This window comes from Rhinolophus ferrumequinum, chromosome 21, assembly GCF_004115265.2.
Source record: "Rhinolophus ferrumequinum isolate MPI-CBG mRhiFer1 chromosome 21, mRhiFer1_v1.p, whole genome shotgun sequence".
Taxonomy (NCBI): Eukaryota; Metazoa; Chordata; class Mammalia; order Chiroptera; family Rhinolophidae; genus Rhinolophus; species Rhinolophus ferrumequinum.
Window position 1 is genome coordinate 45,197,237 of NC_046304.1, and position 25,434 is coordinate 45,222,670.

Consider the following 25,434-nt stretch of genomic DNA (forward strand, 5'->3'; position numbering starts at 1 on the left):
AGGAGTGCTCCTTCCCTGTGTCCACTTTCTCTTCTGATGGGGGGTGGTGGTGGTGGTGGTGCTGGTGGTGCTGGTGGTGGTGCTGGTGGTGGTGGTGCTGGTGGTGGTGCTGGTGGTGGTGGTGGTTAAAGAAAAGATTGGAAAGTAACCTCAGATAAGGAACTGAGTTCAGCTTGGGTAAATACCCGGAAGTGGGACTCCTGGATGGTATGGTCATGCTCAACAATGAAATGCTCGGTCTCTCCGACTCCATCTCTCCATCTCGTGCAAGTCTGTGTGGTTCCCAAGGCCTGATAGCTCCTGCTTTAGACATGCTAATCAGAGAAGTTGTTCCACTCTTGAGTTTTTATAGAACAGCCCATCCCTTATCATAAAAGAAGCCTGAAGTCTGTACTTAAGATGGATTTGAGGAACTACTGCTGGGATTCCCGTCTTCTCAGTTGGTGCCTTCTTGAGCCATAAACGTTCCCTTACTCCAAACTCTGACTTTTTGAGTTTTGACATTTCAAACTCACATGGGACACACGGATTCTGGACTGGTAACAGGATCTTTTAAATATCCTCCCACCCCGGTTTTACTGAGGTATCATCATCAAATAAAAATTGTATTTATTTATGATGTACAATGTGATGTTTTGATTATGACATAATTACTACAGTGAAGCTAATTAACACATCCATCACCTCACGTTCCACTGTTTATATTTTTTGTGGTGAAAACATTTAAGATCTACTCTCTCAGCAAATTTCAAGTATGCAGTACAGTACTACGAATTGTAGTCACCATGCCATCTGCACATTAGCTCTCCTGAAGTTATTCATCCTCCATAACTGCAAGCTTGTACCCTTTGACCAGCGTCTCCCCATTTTCCCCAACAAGCACCCCTCTACTCTCTGTTTCTGTGAGTTCGACTTTGTTAGATTCCATGCATAAGTGCAATGATGCAGTACTTGTATTTCTGTGCCTCGCTTATTTCACTTAGCATAATGTCCTCTAGGTTCATCCAGGTTGTTGCAAATTAAAGGATTTCCTTCTTTTTTTTAAGGCTGAATAATATTCCATTGTTTATATATATTAGATATGTAACACATTATCCGTCGATGGACACTTCGGTGGTTTTCATATCTTGGTTACTGGGAAAGATGCGGCAGTAAATATGGGGATGTGGGATATGGGGATATATCTGCAAGACACTGATTTCTTTTCCTTTGGATATGTACGCGGAAGTGGGATTCCTGGATCATATGGTCATTCTATTCTTAATTTTTTGAGGAACCTCCATACTGTTTTCCATAATGTCAGCTTAGATTGTAATCAAAGTTTGTGGCTTGGAGTCCTTAGACTGTCTGGTTTGCCTTTTCATTGTAGGTAAATAAATAAATAGGGAAAGGATTAAATGCCTCCTTCGAAGTGTGGACATGAAAGATAAGGCAACGGGTGCACTGGCTAAATTAGCTTATTTCCATTCTATGAAAATGTTAAGTGTTGAATGATTCTCTGTGAAAACCCTCAAAGGAATGTGTTATCGTGGAACTCTTAAGCAAAGCAATCTATGCTCCCACCTTGATTGTAGCTTCTTTCTTAGGTGATTTTTTCCCCCCTCATGTCTTTCATGGTGGGTCGTTCTGAAATGGGTTACTCACCAAGAATGAGGCCACTCTAGTGTTCCAAGCTGAGTAGCTTTAAGAAGAAAAGCCTCCTGTGATTGTTGCTCGTGGTCAGAAGCCAGTGAAATGAGGCCAGGGATCAACCAGCGAGCCCACAAGTGTTAGGCGGCCTCCCTGTGCAAGCGCTTTTTCTTCTAGAAAGGGAGAAGTCTTTGCGGCCTCAAGGTCAACAAATACCAGTTGCATCTAACTGAGTTTGAGGTAATTTTCCTTTTGGAAAACGGAAAAATGTACATGTCTGATCAATTGATTCACGGGCCTCCAGATGCATGAATGTTTACTTGCACTTCCTTTTTTTGTTTAAGTATGTGTCTGCCCATCCTTCTGAGTTTATCTGGGTCTCCCAGAGTTTACATACCTCCAACCACCCCCATCCTTTGGGGCTGGCCACTGGGTTGGCATTGTCAGCTGTGCATTCCTTCCAAGGCAGGGAACACCACTGGAAATAGTATCTGTCATAGCCTGGCCCTAGTAGCCTGGCCCTAGTAGCATCTTTATACAGAGGGTGCCAGAAAAATGTATACACATTTTAAGAAAGGAAAAAACTGTATTAAAACTGGAATACTCACTATACATCGATAACAACACATGAATACAAGTCATGTGTGCACATTTTTTTGGCACTGCCCCGGTATATTACAATTTGGTTCTCCTTTAATCTCCTCCAGAGGTTGGGTGTTCAACTGAAGTTTTTATTCGGTCCAGAATTCCAAGGCTTTCCTTACTAACCGTGTAAATTTAGGGCTTTTAAGTGAACAAGGGGTCATATGGTTTTATTTTATGGTTCCCATTTGCATCCTGGAGTTGAAAGCATAACCTTCAGCTCCTGTCCTTCAAAACTAAACCTGATTTGTGTTTGTCCACTGAAGCTGAATCATCTCCAGTTACCTTAGTTTTCTTCTAGGACCAGAATCAGGATTTTTCTTTTCTAAGCATCTTGTTAAGATCAAACTGCGATCTAAAGAATAGCAGTATAGTCCTCACCTGGGAGCTTGTTAAAAATACAGATCCTGGGCCCCAGCCTTACCTACTGAACCTACAATCTGATAAAATCCCCAGATGATTTGTATGCACATCCAAGTGTGAGAAGCACTGGTTGAGCATGTCTTTAGAGTTTTTTTTTTTATTAAAAATTATATTGTAATTACATTGTAAAGGGGCCCATTTCCATGAAAATTTAAAAAAAAATTTTTTTCTGACATTTTATATTTCAAAGATACAGCAAAATTGAAAGAACTCCCATGGAATCTCCACCTGGATTCTACCATGAATTTATTTTTTTACATTTTCTTTTTTCCCAAATTAATTTCTGTCAGGAGTTTTATATAGAAATGCTAGTTTACAGCATGATTGTTAGACAGAGTCATTTCTTGGTAATCAGGGTCTCACCCTTTCTCCTACAGCCCTCAGTAGGTTTGATAAGGTCACAGTTAGTTTGGGAATTGTGAATCAGAGAAGCTTGGTGGGTGGGAGTCGGGGAGCCCTGGGATCTGGCAGAATTGGGTGCTGGGCCTTGACCCCTGCCCCATCCAGCCACCAGGCCTCAGCGTTCTCAGGCATACAGTGAGTGGGTTGACAGAGGTCATCTTTGATGTTGCTCCATGATTGCAGGTCCATTTCAAATATTATCATCCTCAATGTTTCTCAGGTGGAGAAACTGATGAACCAGTTAAATATTCGAATAAGAAGAAAAACATCTGTTGTCATGGAAAAGTGATTGTTTCCTAAGCTACTGAGTAAAACACAGCTGCACTGGCAATTTTCACTCTGTTTCCTTGTCAATTTTTGTTCTTTTAGGAAACCTTTGAGAAACATGAAGCCCTCAGCCACCTGGAACTCAGAAACTCACTGGGGACTGACTGTGGCTTCTAGAACGCCCAGGTGTTCAGCAGATGTGAGCTTTTATCCTGCACTCACTCACCAGCTGGAGTCCCAAACAGATGCGAGTCTTGGGCTCTAACATCCCTGAGCACAGAAGAGTCACTCTCTAAGTGGCCAAAGGTCAGTTGTTGACACTGACATCTGATTCTGTGCACAGCCCGCCATCTTACGGAGCTGCAGTGGGGAAAGCCAACTTTGGGGTTGCAAGTTTCCTGACTCTCTTGAATTAGGATTCCAGATGGGGGCCTCATTTCTGCAGCTCCCACCTCTTCTTGGTACCACTGCCACCTCCTGCAACACAAGTGTCTTCCTGCAACCCTCCGGTCTCCAGGGATCCCCTGCATTGAAAGGAACAAAAGGGAGCTCTTAGAGACGTCTCTGGTGGTGGCCCGCCAGCACTCCAGACAGTTGGACTCCCCCTCTTACCACCATGGCCTTGCTTTATCTAAAAGTGTTACTGGTGGGGGTGAGTTTCTTGGGATGTCTTTATCCTCTTGTGGATTTTTGCTTCAGTGGGGAAACAAGAGGCCAGAAACCGAATTTTGTGATCATTTTGGCAGATGACATGGGGTGGGGTGACCTGGGAGCAAATTGGGCAGAAACAAAGGACACTGCCAACCTTGACAAGATGGCTGCTGAAGGAATGAGGTGAGTCTTGAGGATGCCAAACCAACTGCTCTTTGGAAGTGTTACCCTGCCCCTTTGGGGGGCGGGGGCAGCATAAAGCATTTCAAGAGTAGTTGATGGGTCCATGTTGATTTAATTATGTGATAAATTCATTTGGTTTGAAGCCAGTAGCCTCCTGGAGAAATCCATCCATCCATCTCTCCACCTGATAACGGTTAAAGGAATGGGAATACAGAGGTGACCAAGATAAAAGTCCTCGCCCTCGAGGTACTTACTGTCTGGTAGTGAAGACATGTTAAGTGGAACGTAAAGATGACGATCTAGTATGTGAACCTGCAGGAGGAGTTTATGGAGTGCCTGGGGCGGGTGTTGAACCCACACTGGGGGTTGAAGGGAGAAGGTGACCTTTGAGTAAGTGAGAGGCACAGAAGGAAGAGGGCTTATTTGAGAGCAGATCAGACTTACCGGTGTATTTCGTCACACTTACCCCACAGGGACGGCAAATGGGAGGGCGTGTGTGTCTGAATGGCTGGAAGTGTTCCTACATGTGTTTGTTCAAATGCCTAGTCCTCCTCCCCACTTAGGTAGAGAACAAGTGTCAGCTCTCAGCCCATGGGGTTTTCTTCTCGGGCTGACATTGGTGCTGTCTGCTCTGGGTTGATTTCTCCATCCGCTGAGTGGGGTCTCTCCAGCTTGCCACGTAGGATGACGCTGGGGCCCCTCCACAGTGCTTCAGCCACTTGTGTCCTGGAGTCGGGAACTGTCCCCTGAGATATGGACCCCTGGGGTCCCTGCATGTGGTCTCACCTACTCCAGTCCATCCTCCTCACCTCACCCAAGGTGAACTTTCTAGAAATACTCCTGTGTTTCCAGTCCTGCAGAGGTACTTTGTGGCCATAAGGCTAAAATCCAAACTCTGAACAGCAGCTTACAAGACCAGCCCGTGTGCCAAACTGGTCTCTGCACGGCCCCTTCTGGCTTGCAGCTGGCCTCAGTGTCACCTTCCTTTTCGGGGGCCAGACCTATGTGACTAGTTCTTCCTAGTGCACTTTCCACTTCCTCTGTTGAATTAGTGTTTACTCAACATTTGGGTTCCAATTCCACATGAGGTCTTCGGGAAAGTGCTTGGATGCCTCAGGTGTACTCTGCCATTATTACCCTTGTTGCTCACCACGGTGCTTGTTGAATCACGTGACCGCCCGCGTTGGGTTGAATGGTGTCTTCCCCAAATTCATGTCCACCTGGAACCTCACAACGTGACGTGACCTTATTTGACAACAGGGTGTTAGCAAAAGTGATGCGTTCAAGATTTTGATGACATCGTTTGATTTAAGGTGGGTCCTAAATCCAGTGACTCGTGTCCTTATGAGAAGGGGAGAGGACGCAGAGAACTGATGGGAAGATGGAGGCAGAGATTGGAGGGAGGCGTCTACAAGCCAAGAACGCCAAGAACCGCTGGTGGCCACAGGAAGCTGGGAGAATGGCAGTGAACAGATTCTCCCTCTGAGCTTCCAGAAGGAACCAATCCTGTAGACATCTGGATTTCAGACTTCTTGCCTCCTGGACTCTGAGAGAATAAATTTGTGTCTTTTTAAGTCACCCAATTTGTGATAATTTGCTGTGAAGGCCACAGGAAGTTCATACACCTCGATTCTAGCTCTGGGCTTGAGGAAGAGAAATGACTTATCTATTCTCCTTTGTATTACTAGCCTGTAGCAGCACACAGTGCTTTTTACGTAGTAGGCAGTTCATAAATATTTGTTCATCAATAAATGCGCTTTAGGAGTTCAAGGTACCCCGAAAATGGAACCCCAAATTCTGCACGTAGGAATTTTTTCTGAGGCAAGAGTTAATCTGTACCATTTCAAAGGGAAATGGATTGCTATATGCTTAAGAACTTCTGCTTTTAGTGTGGCGTGGGTTAGTGGGGCAATAACTGGCCCAGTATTTAAGCTGACATTTGGGAGGCCTGGACATTCTTCTTACGAGCTGTCCCCACCTGCCTGCTCTCGTCCTGAGCAGGAGGGGCCTCTCGGGGTCATGTGCAAACACAGTTTGGTGGGCGCTCTTATTTTTTTTTTGTACCATTGATGAAAATATTTTCTCCATGTGAGCCCTGTGACGGGGCCAGGCAGACAGCCGTCTGGCCTGAGGTCCACAGCTTTGCACTTTGCGCTTTGGTGACAGCAAGGCGGGCGTCCTGTGAGGCCATGGATTAATTCATCCCTGGCTTCTCCCCCTGCCTCCTCATGGCCAGTGGGGAACCGTGACTTTCAGACAAGAACTCTTACTGCCAAACAGGGTCTGAGGGTGACTTGAGCAAGTATCTTTTCTATTGCCTTCTTTAAAATTAGTGTATTAGTTTCCTAGGGTTGACACAACAAACTACTGCAAACTGGACGGCTTAAAGCAACACAAATTTATTCTCTCGCAGTTCCAAAGGATACAAGTCCTAAATCAAGGTGTCGGCAGGGTTGGTTCCTTCGGGAAGCTCTGAGGGAGAATCTGTTCCCTGCATCTCCCCTAGCTTCTGGTGGTTGTAGACAATCCTTGGCCTCCTTGGTTTGTAGACACATCTCTCAAGTCTCTCCCTCTGTTACGAAATTCTCCCGGCGTGTGAGCGTCTAAACTTCTCTCTGTAAGGACCCAGTCATTGGATTGAAGACCCATCCTAATCCCGTATGACCTCATTTCAACTGGGTGACCTCTGCGAAGACCTTATTTCCAGGTAAGGTCACACTCACAGGTTCTGGATTGATGTGAAATTGGGGGGTGGGGTGGGGGTGGAGGAGGGACACTACTCAACCCAGTCCAATTAGCTGTGCTACATATAATTCAGTCTTCAAAACAGCAAACATTTATGGGGCCCCTGCTGCTTTACAGACTGTTGAGAGCAGAGGTAAAGATGGCCTCTGGTGCTTAAAACAATGCCTTCCACATGGTAGGTCCTCAAAAAATATTTGTTCACGTATTCAGATTCCTGGATAGAACCTGAGTGAGCGGGCATAGGTGAGTTAACCACAGCACGGGGTCTGGAACCAGGCTCCCCATGTCTGTCACTTACTAACTCTGTGACACTGGGTTCATATGCCAAACTTTGCTGGGCCTCAGTTTGCTCATCTCTAAAATGGAACAATAATGGCACCTGCCTCATAGGGTCGTTTTATGGAGGAAATGAGTTAAGTCATGTAAGGCAGTAGAAGAGTCCCTGTCACATATTGGTGCTTGGTAGGCGTTAGCCCTTACTGTCCCCTATAACGTTGGCTCTGCTGCCGTGCTGTCGCCCATGTCCCTCTCCCCTGGCTGGAGGGTCATGATTATTTCCTCAGCTTACGTTCCAGCAGCACCTTGTGTGTCTGTGCGCTGACCCCCATCCTTCTCCAAGCTGGTCCGTAGAACTTGGCTTACGTTTGTAGGTTTAAAAATGATATGCTAATCAGCAGAAAATTGAAACATTGGGATAAATGAAAATGCCAGGGACTTAGTAATCAAGTACATTGCAAGCAATTAGACAACTGGCATGACGAGATAGGCTAGAGGAATGAATTGCTCACGCTTTCAGGAGAAGGACAGATACATTTTGTTGGCATCTCTTCCAGCTCTTCAAGCAGTCTGAAAAATAATTACCTCTTTAAATCATTACAAGAACCCAGTGAATAATCTTGCTAATGCAACAGTAGTTTGGTTCTTGTCGGTGGCACATTTAGGGAAGGCCAATGCTGTGGCACCTGTGATGAACACCTACATTTCTTGAAAAGTCTCAGCTTAAGAAGTTACTTGCATCCGTCTCCTGGCTGGGTGAGTGCATTCAGGATGTCCAAACTGGGGTTTGAGCACCTGAGCAGTCCTGACCTACAGGTGTCCTGGCGGGAGAAGGAGGACCCAGGAGAGTAAGAGAGTAGGGGTCCTGGCAGCAAAGCTCAGATCACTCACTTAAATTATCTGCCAGGCTGGCTCAGAAGTAAGTTGACTACATTGTAAATACATTTACATAGTTGAATTGACTTGTAGTATGTTAACTTTGCACCCTGAAGTCTCCCTTCCTGCTTCTCCCCTTCTCTGCCAACAATTTAATTCCGAGTCAAGTGAATGGTGTTGCTGAGAGTTATAGGCAGTGGCTTAGCTAGAAATCAAAGATGAATCAGTATTCACCACTGGAAGGTCAGAGGCTCTCGGGCTTGCGGCTGTTTCTAAAAAGAGCCTCAGCGAGGAATGAATTGAGCTGTCAGTTGAGACACCTAGTTTGATTTCTGTTCTCAGCGTTGGCTTTTGCCAGAATTCATCCATCCTGTTACCTTTCAGGACTCTCTCAGCCATCCTGCCGCCTTTGGGGTTTTGCTATAACATAAAGGAAGATGAGAACCAGGCTGGTGCTTAGAACTACAGGGGATCGTAATGAGGTCTGAGGTCGGGTGGCCACCACTGAGCTAGGGCAGAAAGAACTTGCTGAAGGAGACTTCTATTAGCAAGGGAAAGTGTCTTCCTCACTGTGTGATTCCCTTCCACTTTTATGCACCCCACCCCAGGGGAGTTCAGATTCAGGGTAGAGGACCTCATCAGGGAGCTAGCCTCTTCTCCTATTACCTTCATCCTTAACTTTGCTTTGGGAGGTCCCATCCTGTCTTCTTGTAGGTCTCAGCATCATGGGACAGGCCGTTTTACATCTTTGTCCCTGGATAAGTAGGTCAAACAGACATAAAAATCATGTGATGCCCACCTGCCAACTGGAGCAAGGTGAAGCCTTAAACAGTAGCGCGGGGTTTTAACCTCATGGCCCTGTTTAATAGATGGGGACATGCAAGAACATGATGATCTAGATGGCAGCTAATCTTAGAGAAAAGGAACTGAAATATTAACCAGTGCGGCCTTGGTGCCAGCTTGCTTCACAACTGCAAGTTCAAAATAGCCTGTCCAGTGGCTGTCATTCTTTCCCCTTTTAAACCTCCCAGCGACTGTCATTCAGCAATGAATCTCTACTAAGAGCAGGTCGGGAGACAAACGCTGGGGGACCCCGGCCAGCTCTGCCCTCAGGGCCTTGCAGCCTGGTGGTGAATGAAGACCAGAAAACCAGCATTTAGAATGCAGAAACGTGACGTGCTGTCAGAGCAGGACCTCCTAGCACCTGTCCCATCGGTCATAACCTGAGAGTGGACATCCCAGGGGGTGGAGTTAGTATGCATTCCACATACATCGGTTGTAGTCAAGCGTGAGAAAAGTCCATGCTGGGCTTCTCACGGACCCTGTGGGCGATAAAGCTCCCGCCGTGTGAAAATCATGTTAAGGATAGTGTTGGGGGACGGTTGGAAAAGAAAGGCCATATCTTCAGAGGGAAACCAAGAGGTAGTCAATAAAGCGTGTCTGTTAGGACCCGAGTGCCGAAACTTTAAAGATGAGTAGGAGTTAGACAGACGAAGGGGGAGGAAAGAGCGTTGTCGGCAGAGGTAAAAGCACGAGCAAAGAGCCAGAGCGTAAAGGTACCCATTCACTCAACAAATCTTCTCAGAGGCTCTCCCAGGTACTGTCCTCGGTGCTGGGAATGTATCTGTGAGCCAAACAATGAAAAGCCCTCGCTCTCCTGGGGCTGGCTTGCATTCTAGTGCTTGAGTATGGCTGGGACAGGGAGCGTGAGACCTGACTGATGGATGAGCAGCTGGTGAAGGGCATGGTGTGTGTGCTCAAGTGTTTGGACTCGATCCTGAAGGCAGGGGACTTCTGAAGTCACCAACTGGCGTTGGAAATGGATTGCTCCCGCTTACTGGGGGTGGCCGATACTGGTGGCTGGAGGGCAGGGGACAGGCATATGCCAGGCACCTCAGGGTGGCGTGGCTCAGGGTTGTGGCAACGGGGAGAAGAGTCCCGTCCAGGAGGCCCCGAGATGCATCTCGTTATGTGCGGTCCTTCCTTGGGCGTGAATGTGCACATATCCACAAGGACAATGCGAAGCGGAAAAGGGGAATTGCCAAGGATCATACCAAGTTCAGCTGCCAGGAACCTGCTTTTTTTTTAAAAAAAAGATCAAGAGTGTGAGTAGACGTGTGGATGAATTAATGAACGAGTAAACAAAACACACCAACGTCACTATTTGCTGTCACACTCGCTTGTGGTTTAAAAAGGGCCTGCGTATTGGCTACCTCAGTGATCCCACTTCACAACCTTCTCAAGGAGAACTCGGCCGTCTAACAGACGGTTTAGCAGAAGGCAGCATGGAGGCTGCCCTGAGCTGCTTTGTCTGAGTCTTACTTCAGCATTTTTCCAGTTCTCACCTCCCACCCCTGCCCCTCTACCCACAAAGGCCACAGCAAATGACTTTTAAAACCTATTTCCACCTCCAAGCCTTTAAATTACGAATGGAGCAAAGGTAGTTTTTACTCCGGTCACATAGCAATTTAGAGTTGCCATGGAAGACATTATATATTTTAAATTCCTTATAAATGAAGGAGAGACACGCTTCACACTGCAATGTTAACGTCTCTCCAGGACTCTCGTGGCAGCGTTTCCAGTGCTAACGTCCCCTGATTCTAATACATGTAATTTATGCAATGGCAAGTGGCTTTGGTTTCCGTCTGGCTGTGTCTTAATTTGAGTTGATTTTTCCCGTTAACAGGCTGCTGTAATGTCTGGCTCTGTGTTTCCAGCTTTGCTTTACAATGTATTTTCAGACTTTAATTAGGACCCCTGTTGGTGAACTGGCCTGAGCCTGCCCGGATAGATTTGGAGAAAAACAAAAGAAGCTTTCCAAATAGCAGGAACATTTTATTACTTATTAATTAGTCCCTGCCAAATGGAGACAGCGGTGGGAGAGGGGGAAAGGTGACATGCTGGTCAGTTCATTGGGCTGCGTGGGGTGGTGTTAGTTCTTTTAATTTTTTGAGGGGCGTACAGTCGGGGTTCATCCAAAGACTTGGAAATAAAGGAAGCAAGATTGTTTCTGAGAACTAAACTCTGAACTTTATCACACCGCGGGGAAGGAATTGAGCCGTGAAAACATCAGCTTAAGTGATTATGTGGAAAGTGGGCTAACGTGTTTTTTCCAATCAAACGACACGGGTCTCTCTCTTCCAGTATTGTTCATCCACCAGAGTTTGCTGGAGCAGCTCCATCCCAGCAAGGCGCCCTGCGTGGGGCTTGCCTTGCAAGTCTAAGCCTCGTCCTCATAGAACCTACAGTCTGGGAAAGAACTGGAAGCCACATCTTGCTGGAGAAAGGTACTGTAGCTGTTCCCAAGGTGATGGCTTTAGCACGGCCAAGAAGAGACCGCACTCAGGACAGTCGTGAAAAGCAGGCGAGCAGGGTTCGCATTCAGGCAGTGTTTGGACTTTGGGCGCTGCCCAGGTATATTAGCTTGGGAGGCTGTAACAAATAGAATAGAGTGGTGGCTTCAGCAGTATACGTTTGTTTCTCACAGTTTTGGAGGCTGGGAAGTCCAAAGTCAGGGTGAAGGCAGGGTCAGGCTCGGCTGATGGTCCTCTTCCTGGCTGGCAGATGTCTGACCTCTCTGTGTCCTCACCAGAGAGAGAGCTCTGGTCTCCTCTTCTTAGGAGGACGCTAAGCCCATCATGGGGGCTCTACCCACATGACTTCATGTAACCCTAATCACCCCAAAGGCCCCACCTTTGGAAGTGAGGGTTTCAATATATGTGTTTTGGGGGGCACAAACATTTAGCCCGTAGCAGCAGGGGAGAAGAAATGGTGGTCCACAGCCTTTGAGCGTCCCAGACCCACTGGCGAAGCTCCATCCCCAGTGGACAAAAGTCTCCAGCTTCCTGTAGGGCTTTCTCTTTGATCCATTTGAATGCCCTTGGCATGGATGAACTCCACACTCCCCAGGGCAAGCTTCAGATGCTGATGTCCTATGTAACTTGTAAGAAGGAAGGAAGCGTGTTGACCACACCGACACCCTGGTCCCTGGAAGTCAGCTGGGAAATGGGCGTTCTGCTGTCTCTCGGGCTCATGTGGTTGCGTGGAAGGGAGTCAGGCTCGGGGGCTGACACCACCAAGAGTGACCGCCTCTGCCCAAGGCCAGTGAGCGTGGGGCAGGGACCAGGCATCAGCAGCCCCGCCAGCGTCATGCAGGTGGGGGGCGGGTGGAGAAGGGGTGGAGGCACCCCAGGAAAACAACAGAGGATGGCTCTGGCAAGCGCTCTCATGTTGTCAGACGAGTGTCCACATTCAGAAATGAAAAGGCTGCGAGGAAGTTTCACAGGCTCCATAAGTCAAAGTCAAGAGTCATCCTTCTGGGGGATAAGGAAAGACTTGGTGAGGTTTTGAAGGGTAGGTAGGAATTTGGAAGGGCAAGGAGACGGGTAAAGCACTGCGGCCCGGCTGAGGAACGGCAGAGTTGAGGTCTTGAGCTGGAGAGTTGTGTGGGGGATGTGAGCTGTTCCAGGAACAAGAGTCCTGCTGGGCTGAACTTTGGGGCTCTGTAGGGCGATGTATTAGTTTCCTGGCACTGCTGTAACAAAGGATCACAAACTGAGTGGCTTAAAACAACAGAAATGTGTTCTCCCACAGTTCTGGAGGCTAGAAGTTAAATCAAGGTGTTGGCAGAGCCATGCTCCCTCTGAAGCGCTAGGGGTAGTTCCTTCCTTGCCTCTTCCACTTCTGGTAGCCCCAGGCCTTCCTTAGCCTGCGACAGTATAACTCCAATCCTTGCCTCTTGCCACATGGCCACTTTCTCTGTGTCTCTGTGTCTGCATAAGGCATTCTCCTCTCTGTGTTTTCTTATAAGGACACTGGCTATATTGCACTAAGGATTCACCCTACGCCAGTGTCACTGCTTCTTAACTAATTGCATCTGCAATGACTCCATTTCTAAATAAGGTCACATTCTGCGGTATGGGGTTTGGAACTTCAACATATCCTTTTGGGGGACACAGTTCAACCCATAGCAGGCAGTGGCTCAGAGGCTGAAGAGGGAGAAGGAGCCAGAGCATGGCGGGTCATGGTGGCCAAACAGAAGGCAGTCACTGAAAACCTGGGCTCGGGATGGCGTGACCCATCAGTGTGCTGGCATGGGTTGGAGAGAGTGAGCCTGGCGTCTCCATGGAAGGTCACTGAAGTGATTTCAGGTGAGGGACAATGACCACCTTGGTCCTGCTGGCAGCACTAGGAAAGGGAGGAGCTAAAGGAGAGAGACAGGAACTGGGAGAGATACTCAAAAAGATACTCTAGCCAAGCTGACCGGGAAGGGGGTGGGCACAGGCTCCTGGAGGGAAGACGCTGAGCTTGGTTCCATGCATGTCGAGGCCAAGGTGACCGACATACATGAGACAGTGAATATGATGCGCGTGTGGTACCAACCGCAGCCCAGTGCCATTCACCCCTGGGCTTCCATCCATTCCTGCCCTGCTCATTGCTCCCCTACATTCCTGGGATGGTCTCTTTCTCCCCACTTAGCTAGTGATGACACTAATCACCATGAAGTTTTAAAAACCTACTCTGTGCCTGGAGCTCCTCTCAGCACCTCTTGTACATCCCATTGAATCCCTGGCATAAGCTGGTGCAGTAAAAATGCTTAGGCCCATTTTGCAGATGAAGATACTGAGACTTAGCTGTCTAGTCTCACACTAGAGGGAGTTGGGGCCAGATGTGAACCCACGCTTGTTTGTCCATGCTCTTATGCTTTCCACCCCCCTGCCTCCCATAGCACTTTCTTTGTATTTCTCATCTTATTTTGTCTTATTGTTCACATTTGTCTTGACACTTCTGCCCAAGTGTAAGCTTCCAGATGGACAGGGCTGTGGCTTCCTCCCTGTGGCTCCCTCTGCTCTGGTTGGTTGACCTAAACCTTAGGTCATAGATGAAGGGTTTGAGGTGAAAGGTGGCAGCCGTGTGTATCTGATGGGAGGCAGACAGAGGAGTGAGGGGAGGAATCTCCAATTGCCTTTCAGCGTCTGCATAACCAGCTCCTGGAGAGGTGGTGTCTTGGTGCCTGTTGAGAAAGAGCCCAGCTGATCAAGCCAGCGTCCCTGAAGGCTCGGCTTGTCCCACCAGAGGGGAAGAACTGTGTCACCACTAGCATGCAGGACTGCAGCTACTGACCATGGAGAAACAGCCTTCCGGGGGCCTGGGATCCCACGGGTATTGGTGGGAATGGCAGACACACTCATGCTCTCGTGGAGCTCCATTCTAGATGAGGGAGCCAGTCAGCCAGCAAGGAGACAATCCGTGAACAAGACGAGGTCCGAGATAGTAAGGGCTACGGACGCATCAGAACCAGGATGTGGTAGAGAGTGGTCAGGTCAGGAAAGGCCTTCTTGAGGAGGTGAAGTAAGAGCTGAGACCGAGCGGCCAAGAAAGGGCCAGCCATGTGGAGACTAGAGCTTTCCAGACGGGGGCCATACGAATAAAAAGGGCCCCAACCTGGAACAAGCTTGTGGTGTTCTAGGAAGAGTAATTCTGGACAATGTAGCTGGGAGGAGAGAGGGAAGAGTGGAGAAAAGATGCCGTATGGGGTCCGCTCACCTGAGGCAGTGAGTTCCCACCTTTCCCGTGTGGTGTCACACAAGGAAACTAATGATATTTGTGCCCCACTTCCAAGGAACCCCACCGAAGCGACTGGTGGTTGGAGGTGGCCAGCCTGGGGCTTCAGCCAGGGTGCCTGGTGCCCCACCCCAAGGGCCCTGCCCATATTACGCTCTAAGGGGACGTCTTTCCTTGGGACTGTGCAGGACACAGACAGAGCCAGGGTAAGATAGCCCTGGAGTGTCCACTTGTGTGGGGCCCCACCTGGCTGCCCCTGGGGCGGGGAAGAACCCGATCTCGGTAAACCTATGAGCCATTTGGCCCTATCGTGTGCTCCAGCTGCTGGGCTGGGAAGCTCTGATGGAGAGCCTGGAGACCGTGATAAGGACTTTGGGTTTATTTAGATGGCAGTGAGAACCCATTAGAGGGTTTCCAGCCAGGAATTCATGCCAGCTGTTAACAGTTTTAAGATCACTTCGGATGCCGCATGGAAATGGGGGGAGGAGGATTTGGGAGCTGGAATTGGAAGTGGGGAACGGGGTTGCCACATACGGCTGGGCAGACTGTACACTCCAGATCACAGTGTGAATGGTAGTTCAGTGCTCTACTTTTGCCATCTTGAAATGTTTGGTAATTTTTGAACAAGGGGCCTCATGTTTTCATTTTGCTCTGGGCTCTGCAAATTGTGCACTTGCTCCAACAAGCTTGGGTCAGCCCCTACAGAACTACCACCGGAATGAATCTGGGGCAGTAGATGCTTGTGACTCAATTTACGCAAGGTGCTTGGAGAACGGCCTGGATTACAGAAGTGCTTTATAAGCATTAGCTGTGAGAGTCATAAGAATTATTACGAGGAAGAGTTTGGAGTGTGAGCAAGGAGGTCCTTGTGCTTCAATTTCAGGAGGAAGAGAACAGAAGAGGCTGATAGAGATGAATGTTTTCTTGGGAGCACAAGTGTGAGCGCCGAGGTGGAATTCGGTTTGGAATCCTGAGGGTAGCAGTGGCCAGTTACCTGCAACATCCTGGGCCCTGGAGTTTGGCAACCCCCACCCCCCTGTGGCCCCATATGTCTGGCGGGGGGGATGCTTTGACAGAAGCCTGTGGGGGAGGAAGTTACCCCAGGTGCTCAGCGATCAGGGGAGGAAGGTTGCAAGTTCTTTTTCAGTCCCAGGGGACTGAGGGACAGCGGGAAGTGCAGGCAGGGGTGGGAAGCCAGAGCTGTGAGCCCCGGAATCCCTGAAGCCCAAAAGGGGCTGGGCCCAGTATGTGTGAACCCAACAGTGCCCACTGGAACACACCTTCCCTGTCGTCACTCTGTCAGATGGAGACATCGCACAGCCTGCTTCCAAGAGTATGGCTTCTGGGCCGGTGTGATAAGACGGGCAGTGCTGGGATCTCACAGTGTAAGTCCCTGCTCCCAGCGCTGTCCCTTCTTTGCCATTTGTCACCTTGAAAATGGTGTGAGGGAGTTACCCTTGTTCTAGGACTGAGGCCCAGGCCTGTATGGCAAGACGTGTTATGTTGTACACAAGCACAGAGGATGGTGGCGTCAGCCACTCAGAACACACTGGCCAGTGCTTATTTCTTGCTGGTCTCAGGACTTAATGGTGAGCCACATACTGTCCACTGAGAGAGACAGACGTTGTCCTGGGTGTGTACTGCTGAGTAACAAACTCACCCCAAGTTAGTAGCTTAAAACAACAACTGTTTTATTACATCTCAGCATTTTGTGGGTGAGGAACTCAGCGTTTCTTGGTTGGGCAATTCTTTTCCACATTGAGTGACTGAGGTCACTCCCTGAAATCCCCCAAGCACATGGTAGAGGTCCTAGATGGCCTCCCTCACATGTCTGACATCTAGATGGGGATGGCCTCAACTGGGGCCGTTGGCTGGAGCCCCTGCAGACGGCCTCTCCACCCTGGTGGTCTGAGGGTTGTCCAATTTCTTACATGGCAGCTCACAGAGTATTTCAAGGGAGGAGGTGGAAGCTGCCAGTCTTGTAGGGCCAGAGCCCAGAAACTGACACGGTGTCATCACTTCCACATTATTCTAGTGGTCAACGCAGTCACAGAGTCAAGGGGAGGGGACTCAGACCCCACCTCCCAATGGGAGGTGTGTCAAAGAATTTGGGGCCATCTGTAAGCTGTCCTGAATGTGAACACAAAGAATTATAGTTCAGTGTTGTAAAGGATAGGCCAAAGGCTCTATAATTACATAGACAAGAGGGGCCCTGGTTATGTGCAGGCGTGAGGGGTGGAGGGAGTAGGGATAGCTTGGGGGAGAGGAGAGTCAGGGGAGATGTAGACGTGGTAACATAGGAACATTTGAGCTACTCATGAAGACAGCTGGAACTTGTCAATCAAGATAAGGGAGGGTGGTGGGAGGGCGGCCTTCCCAGTGCTGGGAAGAGCAGGTGCCTAGGCACAGAGGTATGGGGTAATATGGTGTGTTGGGAGCATGGGGTGCGGAAGAATGGGGAAGCAGATGAGCCCGAGGAAGCAGGCAGAGAGAGAGAGACCATGTTTTTCACTAAGGATTGGTGGGATCAGGTTTGCATAGTAGAAAGACCTTTGCATGAGTGTGGAGGATGGCCTGGGGTGGTAGGAAGACCAACCTCTAGTAATCATTTTGACTCTAAACTCCTAAGGGCCTCTATAGAGGCAGTGACAGTGGGCGGCAGAGAGGGGACAGATCTGGGAGCCACTTAGGAGACAGCATCAATAGAACTTGGTGACCAGTTTGGCATGAGGAGTGAGAAGAGTGAAGGGGATGGTGACCATAGTTAACATTGTATATTTGAAAGTTGCTAAGATTAGATCTTAAAAGTTCTCATCACAAGAAAACATTTTGTATGTGAGGTGATAGTTGTTAACTTATTCTGGTGATCATTTCACTATATATATACACACACACACACACACACACACATATCAAACAGTTAGGTTGTACGCCTTAAACTAATGCAATGTTATAGCGATTATATCTCAATAAAACTTGAAAACAAGAATAAAAACATTCTTCCACATGGCCAGAATCAAGAAAATGAACAATGATTTCTTTATACCTTCTTACATCCAGTCAACATTAAATCTCCCTAATTAGCCCTCAAATGTGGTGTTCGCTTGTTTGAACTGGGATCAATCGAGGATCGTGTATTACATTTGGTTCCGTCTCTGTGGTCTCTTTTCATGTACAATATCCCCCGCTGCGTCCCATTTTCCCCTCAGATGTTGACTTTTTGAGGAGAGCAGACCAGTGTCTTGTAGATTGTCTAGAGACTGGTGTGTGAAATTATTTGCTTGTAGTGTCATTTAATTTGTTCTTCTATTAGCTGTATTTCTTGTAACCTGGAAATTAGGTCCAGGGGTCTGATTAGAGTCAGGTTAAACGTTTTTGGCAAGAATCCTTGATGTTAGGAGCTTCCTATTGCGTTCCCGTCAGGAGACACGCAGGTTAGGTTTCCCCATCATTAGTGACGTTAACTTTAGTCACGTTCCTTGAGGGTAGGAAAGCGGCTAGACTCTTTTAATATTCCTCCGTAGTGTCTGAAAAAGGGCCGGGGATACAGTCAGTTCTTGTTACTGGCAGAAATGTTCTATAAAGTGACTGTGAACCCTGAATTAGGGAATCCTGAACCATCGCTTCCAGGGGAAATACAGGTGTAGTTTCTTGTATGCTTCTGGCTACACCATTTTGTCCACTTATCAGTCCCGAACCTTGTTTTATGTGTGTTTCTGTTTAAAGACACCTTATTAAATATACATTTTTGATTCGTTAACACTGAACTGACAGCCAACAGCACTATAACCATGCCTGAATGAAGCTTGTCTAACACACGTATTTTCTCCGTAAGACACATCACAGCCTTCCTGAGGTTAGCCATGCTGGCCAACATCTCAGCGCTGTGCTCAGGGCCCGTTTTAAACAGTGAAATCACCAACGTAAAGAACAAAAATGCAAAAACCACGGCACTAAATAGACTGTGACAAGGAGGACACTTGCTTACAGTATGAGAGCCGAAACAAGAAGGTCAAACTCAAGGTCACCTTGCTCTCCACCTCAGCTGGGAATGTGCTCACTGGGTGACTCAAATTTTTCTCAGGTCTGCGTTATGTCTGTGTATAACCGCTTAACGGGTCACAGGTTGATTGATTTGGGGGTTACAAATAAACTTAGTGGGTGAATTTGAAATTTGGAATCTTTGGATAAAGAGGATCAACTAAATATGTTGGATAAAAATCAGTTTGAACTGCCTGTGTGACCTTGGCTTAGTCCCATTACCTCCTGGGCTTCATTTTCCTTACCTGTTCTGCTACCCCAGTGACCTTTGAGCCTTTCCCCAGCACAGGAAGTCCAGAAAGTGAGTGGGATTTGAATTTCCTCTTGGTTTGGCTCCCTGTGGCCAGAGAGCTCTCAATCACTTTTCCCCCCGTGCAGGTTTGTGGATTTCCACGCAGCCGCCTCCACCTGCTCACCCTCCCGGGCCTCCCTGCTCACTGGCCGGCTCGGCCTTCGCAATGGTGTCACACACAACTTTGCAGTCACCTCGGTGGGGGGCCTTCCACTCAACGAGACCACCTTGGCTGAGGTGCTGCAGGAGGCTGGCTACGTCACCGGGATGATAGGTAACAGTGGCGCCCCGCAGCCTGCACCCCCATTTCCCACTGCACTGACTCTGTCGGCTGCTTTGTGTTTGCCTCGTCTGCTCGTGTCTGCTTTTTTATTTATTTCTTGCTGTATAAGTTAGAAATGCTTTTGGTTATAAGTAATTGAAAAGGCCTCACCGTGGAATAAACCACAGAGGAGCTGTTTTCCTCCCATCAAAACAAGCTTAGAGGTAAGCGATTGCTTTCATTGGCTCAGCTGCTCAGAAAAATCGTTTGTGTTTCTGCCCCACTGTCCACACTGTGTGGGCTTTTGTCGTCATGCTTGTTGCTTCACCGCGGCAATCATCGTGGTTTCGGTACCATTCTCCATAATTTGGCTTCAAGGCAGGAAAGAGAGGGGAGGTGGTGCCAGTCCCATTTGTTGACTTTTATCCGGAAAGCAAATCTTTTCTCAGTCCCAGAAGTGCACTTAAATCTTATTGGCAGGAGCTAGGTCACACGGCTGCAAAGAAGGCTGGGAAACTGATTATAATGATTGACTTGGATTCAGGCACAGGTCTCCGGCCCCCTGAACAAAACCAAAGTTCTCTGAGCAAGATAAATACGGACATGGGTATACAGGGCAGGCAGCCAGCAGCACCTGCCACTCTGTCCAACAGTTTCCTTTTCTTGTACAGTTTACGAAGCATCTCATACGTAGTGTAAATGTTGTGCCAGGCTCTGGGCTAAGTGTTTATTTGCATCAGGGTACGGCGGTGCCGCCATTGTCTAGGTGAGAAAACTGAGTTTCAGGCAGGTGAAGAGACTCGTTCGGTGTCGCCCGACCTGGAATGATGGAGGAAGGCAGGGGTGTCAGGCCCAGCCTCGTTCTTCTGTTCTGCTTCCCTGCCGGTCTCCCCTCCAGGGGCTGAGACCACCCAGCCGTTGCAGCAGCAGCCTCAAGCTGCCTGTGCTTGTTATTCTGACGTCCCACGAGCTGGGTCCAGGGGGATTCCTGCCTCTTCCCACCATGCATGAAGTGACCAGGGAGGATGGGCTGACAAAAGAGCACTGCCCCAAGGGTCCCACTGTTTAGATCTTAGTACCACATTCATTTCTTTGCCCCTTTGCCTTGTGGGTGATTTCCCTGGGGTCTTTGCTTAGAGCAGAATGAGCAGATCGGAGACTTCCAGCATTATAAGAGCTACTGGCAGCCATCGCCAATGACTCCGCCTGGACCTTAAGCATTTCCAGAGCAAGGAGTAGCAGTGTGCCCGTTTCCTCATTTGCTGGCCCCCGGGGGGTGTCTCTGTACTTGAACTGCACTGGGGAGGCAGGCTGCTGCTGTTGGCCAGAGAGGAAGATGATGAAACCAGGTGGGAACTAGGAATATCTGAGACACTGTGAGGCATCCACCTGCACCCAGGGCTATACTTTTGCAGGGCCCCAGCCCAGGAGGGCAGCATGGAGGCGGCAGTGGGCTGTGTGGGGTTGCTGTGTGCTCTGAAACCTCTTTGAGGGGAACGAGCTCAGGCTTCTCCGGGCTGCCGCTAATGGCTTATCCTCCTTTCACTGTGCGTTCTCCTGTGTGGGTTCTGAGTCATCCCTGCTTGCTTTCTGTCTCCCTGTGGACTCCCACTCAGTCCCAGAGGGCAAGGCTTGGCTTTCCCACCGTGTTTGCAGCCTCTCTTAGCTTGTCTTCAGGAAAGGGCAACACTGAGGGAGAGTTGAGTATGCGATGAGCTCCCCGGAGGGGCTGGAGCCCCCATGGGGGATTCCTCTGAAAGTCTCTCTCTCGTTTTCCTACAGGCAAATGGCATCTTGGACACCACAGCTCTTATCACCCCAACTTCCGTGGTAAGAATTCTTTGGGGGAGTTGTTATCGGGGACACAGAAAATGAAGACCTTTGTATAAAAGGGCCCCATTTAATGTTTAAGCCGTCCTGCTGCTGTGGATATTTCTCCTAAGTTAGGACGTTTTCGTTGACTTTGTCACTTGGATGCCCTTGGGGTGCCCCGGGCTGCCTTTGATCTCATGTCCGTCTCTCCTGGCACTGCTCCTGTCCCCGCTCCTTGGTACCTGTCTGTCCTCTGGCTCCCCATCAGGATTCCATCAGTGTTCTTCCCGACCTACTTCCTCATGTCTCAGGGGACGTCTGGTGAGGTCCACACACGTCTAGTGTGGTAACAATTAAAAATTGTTCGATGGGTTCCCCGAAGCAGGGACCCTGGCCATGTGGGACTTGGGACAGTGTAGGGACATTCGGGGGAAACTTCACACCAAATCTTGGGTTGGAGAAGAGACTGGGCGAGCGAGGATCTCAGACTAAAGGCACCAAAAGTATTCAAGTCTCAATGTCACTCTAACCTCCTTCCTTCCCTCTCACCCCATCACGCAGGCGCAGTCCTGCCAGCCTCCTGAATCTTAGCTGAAATGCCATCTCTTTTGAGAAGCATTTTGAGATTCCTGCCCTCACCCCTCCCCACCTTCAGCATCTGGGGGCAACTTCTCCCTCTGATCTCTCTCCTTGTCTTACTGATTTTTCGCCTCTTAGCTCTTACTCTGTGTATCTTATTTTCTCTTTAGATGGGAAGACTTTGGAGGGCAGAATTTATTCTTTTATCCTTTAAAGTATCATGCATGTAGTAGATTTTCTCCAAAGACGTCCTCAGTGGGTCAGTGATTGCACGAGGGATGGTGTGTATTAATTCTCTCTACTTCCTCCCGCTCTGGGTTCACTAATCACAAGATGTTTTGCAAATCTAATCTTACAGCCAGAACCCAGCAAAATGTTTCCTTTGCATACTACAAAGGGATATTAATCAAATCCTCTTTTAATTACATACTCCGTAGCACTGCAGTATTAAATCATGGAAAATTAAATTTTTGTCTTGGGTGTAAGCATGCAGGATCCGCACAGAAGCCAAGTGTGGTGCTAACCAGTTGCTTTTCTTCCAGGTTTCGATTACTACTTTGGAATCCCATACAGCCATGATATGGGCTGCATGGACACCCCGGGCTACAACCACCCTCCTTGTCCAGCGTGTCCACGGGGTGCTAGAGCATCAAGGTACTTGGCTGTGGGCTCCAGAGCCAGGTGCAATCCTAAGGGTGTGGCCCATCAGGAGGAAATGAGAGGGGCCCACAGGGGACAGTTGGGACAGCAAAACAGAGTGCAAGAAAATTTTTAGCAAAGGCGAGGTCAACAGGATCTTTTTATTGGACTTTTCTAAGTTCCTTGGACTGTTTATCTCAGCCGGGGAGAGCCCTGCAGTGCCATCGTCTCACACAGGTGGGGCTTCCCTCCTCCTCTGCCTGCTGGCTTTACTCCTGGGCGACTCACCTGGCCCAGACCCGGGGCGTAGAGGGGTAGAGAGAGAGAAGAAGTGCACAGGGCTCCTTAAGAAGCTTCACCTTACCACTCACCGCTACAAAGAAGCCTGCATTCTGACATTGGAATATCAGGCAGGCACTAAACAGGATGTTTTAAAAACATATTCAGTGAAATGGGGAAATGCTCACGAGATAATAATAAGTGAAAAAAGCAGGAAACAAATCATCAGCAGCGTGGCGTTAACTGTCTCGGTATTTATGCCTTTATAGCCCTACCAAAGGAAATAATGCCAAGATGGTGACAATGGGTCGTTCACTCTGGTAGTGGGATTAAGGTAGTGGGATTTTTTTTCCTTTCTCATTGTGTTTTCCAAAATTCTGTAATGAGCATGCAATACATTTATTATCCGGACAAGGTGATAAACCTTATTCAGATAATAAAGCAACACAAACCCCATGCTCCACGTGTTCACACTGTGCGCTGTGGTTATTTATAAGGTCACAGGTGTTTCAGCTGCTTGGGGAAAGGGAGTCTCAGCTGGCTCCTTAATAACACAATAGTTAGTCTAATAATGGCCATTTATTGAGAAATTGTTACGTTCTAGGCACTCTGTGTACTTATCTGCCATCCACTGTGGGAGGCAGGTGTCTACCTGGTTTTTGCAGGTAAGGAAGCATACCTTGTTGCCCAGGTCACCCTGGAGCTGTAAGAGGCAGAGATGGAGACTCAGTCTGGGTGTCTCTTGAGTCCAGAGCGCATGTCCTCTCTATCCTTGCTATTCAAAGTGTGGTTGCCCAACCTGCAGCGTGGGTACCACTTGGGCGTCTATTAGAGATGTAGAAGTTCAGACCCCACCCTGAGGCCTGCATTTTAATAAGAGGCCGGGTGATTCACGCACACGTTGCATGAGAAATGAGGCTGTAGTACGTCTCACTGTCCTTACCAGCTGTGGCCTGGGGGTCACACCTGTGTCACACCTGGCCATATCAAGGCATGACGTATGTCAGCCAATCCCTTATCAGTCCATGTTAAATCAAGTAGAAAAACAGGATTGGCTTGGGAGGGGAAAGGGAGAGAATTTAAATGATGGTGGAGTTGCAACAAGATCATAAAAAGGTGAAAAATTTGACACAAATGACGAGATTAGCATTGTATGCCCAGTACAGTGATAACTTTATGTTTTTAAAAAACTGTGGTCCTTGGCGGTTATCTACCCCAGTCTGACCTTGTCTCTTCAGCTTCCATGATGGGTATGTGCTCATATAGGTGTGGTGGGGAGTTGCCATTGTTCCCTAAGTCCTTCCCTGTACCATGAGGACCATTTCTCTACCAGACCGGCCAGCCTCCCATTATCCTGTCTGTCTCCAGGGTTGTCAGTTTCTCTCTTAGTTCTCTGTGGCAACCAGGACAGAGGGCTTGAGTTTTGATTGCGTTCCTAGGATACTGGTCAGTGGAGAAAGCACTAACCATTCATTATTTCACTTAGTACCCCCAATACGTCTGTAAGGCGGCGGGGGCAGCCCACACTTCAGATACGGAAAGTCAAACTCTGAGAACTTCGGTAGCTTGCCGAATATCATGGCCAGAGTTTCTTCTCAGCCACACCGAGGAAGCATTTATGTGTCAGGTTCATTTCGATTTGTAAGACCCAGGGCTGAGTTTGTTTTTCTGGGAGATAGTCTTGCTTTGACCCTGACTTTTCCCAGTTGCTAAAGTTTCTCCAAATTCTCTAAACATGATTTGAAGTGTTAAAATTGTCCCCGGCCATCTGTCCTATTGTCAGACATCGTGTCACAGCGTGTAACAATCGTTACACCCATACAAAGTCTTCATGTAGGGGGGACAGTGGAAAAAGCCAGGGAGGGGGCTACTGATTGGCCTTGGGACTCTGCTTGAATAATTTAGTCTGTTTAGACCTCAGTTTCCCTTCCAGCAAAATGGGAGTAATAATGTTTCTAGCTCACAAATTTTGTGAGCCTTACAGAGTGGCCAGGCTTGTCTGAGGGGCACACAATATATATTCAAAAATAAGAGAAGACGGTATTATATTGGTTTTACACTTGGAGGAAATGGCCAACTGGAAAAACCTTTTGGCACCAGGCAATTAAGTGTTTTGTATTTATGTGCGGCGCCGCATTAAAGCATTTTGTTCTGCTCCGTAACTACTGAGGTCACGGAGCTGAACACCGTCTGTGATTTCCACCCAGGAGCCCTGAGAGGGACTGTTACACTGATGTGGCCCTTCCTCTGTATGAAAACCTGAACATCTTGGAGCAGCCCGTGAACCTGAGCAGCCTTGCGCAGAAGTACACCGAGAAAGCTACCCAGTTCATCCAGCGTGCAAGGTGAGGAGTCCCCCGGCCCCAGCTGTCCCTCCCCTCCGCCCACCACATCCTCTGGCCTGAGCGCTCCGCAAAGCTTTGGCGGACACCTGTTGTCTAACACAGGCATGCCTGCCTCCTGTGAACAAAACTGGAAGGCAGTCCTGCTTGGAATCTCCAGGCCCTGGTTTGAAGTCCCGCAGGTGTGTTCCCAGAGGTCCTGGGCTTATCTACATCCCCGCTGAGGTCATGCTCCACTGTCAGTATCGTGCTTCCGCATACTCCCCAGCCAGGCAGGGTCTGTCCATTGTCTTCTGGGCACTCAAGGCATTCATTCAGTTCATTAGGTGGCAGGATGTATTCGTTTCTTACTGCTTCTGTAACAAACTTACCGCCAACTTGTTGGCTAAGACAACAGTAATTTATTCTCCTACAGATCTGAGGCCAGAGACCCTAAAGGAGGCTGAAATCAAGGTGTTGGCAGGATTGTTTTCTTTTGGAGGCTCCAGGGCAGAATCATTCCTTGCCTCTTACAGCTTCTGGTGGCTGCT

At 48.5% G+C, this 25,434-nt stretch overlaps 1 protein-coding gene across 2 annotated transcripts in view; it reads left to right on the plus strand.

The window, feature by feature from the left end:
- ARSG (arylsulfatase G) overlaps positions 1–25,434 on the plus strand; it is a 95,352-nt gene that overhangs the window by 31,552 nt on the left and 38,366 nt on the right. Inside the window, exons 1-7 of one of the 2 annotated variants that reach the window (XM_033090529.1) lie at positions 6,750–6,904; positions 11,239–11,381; positions 15,542–15,596; positions 19,078–19,265; positions 21,036–21,083; positions 22,187–22,298; positions 24,770–24,907. In XM_033090529.1, the coding sequence (XP_032946420.1) occupies positions 6,858–6,904; positions 11,239–11,381; positions 15,542–15,596; positions 19,078–19,265; positions 21,036–21,083; positions 22,187–22,298; positions 24,770–24,907 (731 nt within the window). In that variant the 5' untranslated portion in view covers positions 6,750–6,857. Of the gene's footprint in view, positions 1–3,465; positions 4,198–6,749; positions 6,905–11,238; positions 11,382–15,541; positions 15,597–19,077; positions 19,266–21,035; positions 21,084–22,186; positions 22,299–24,769; positions 24,908–25,434 lie in introns of those variants that run through there. The other variant, XM_033090530.1, reaches the window with a different exon arrangement.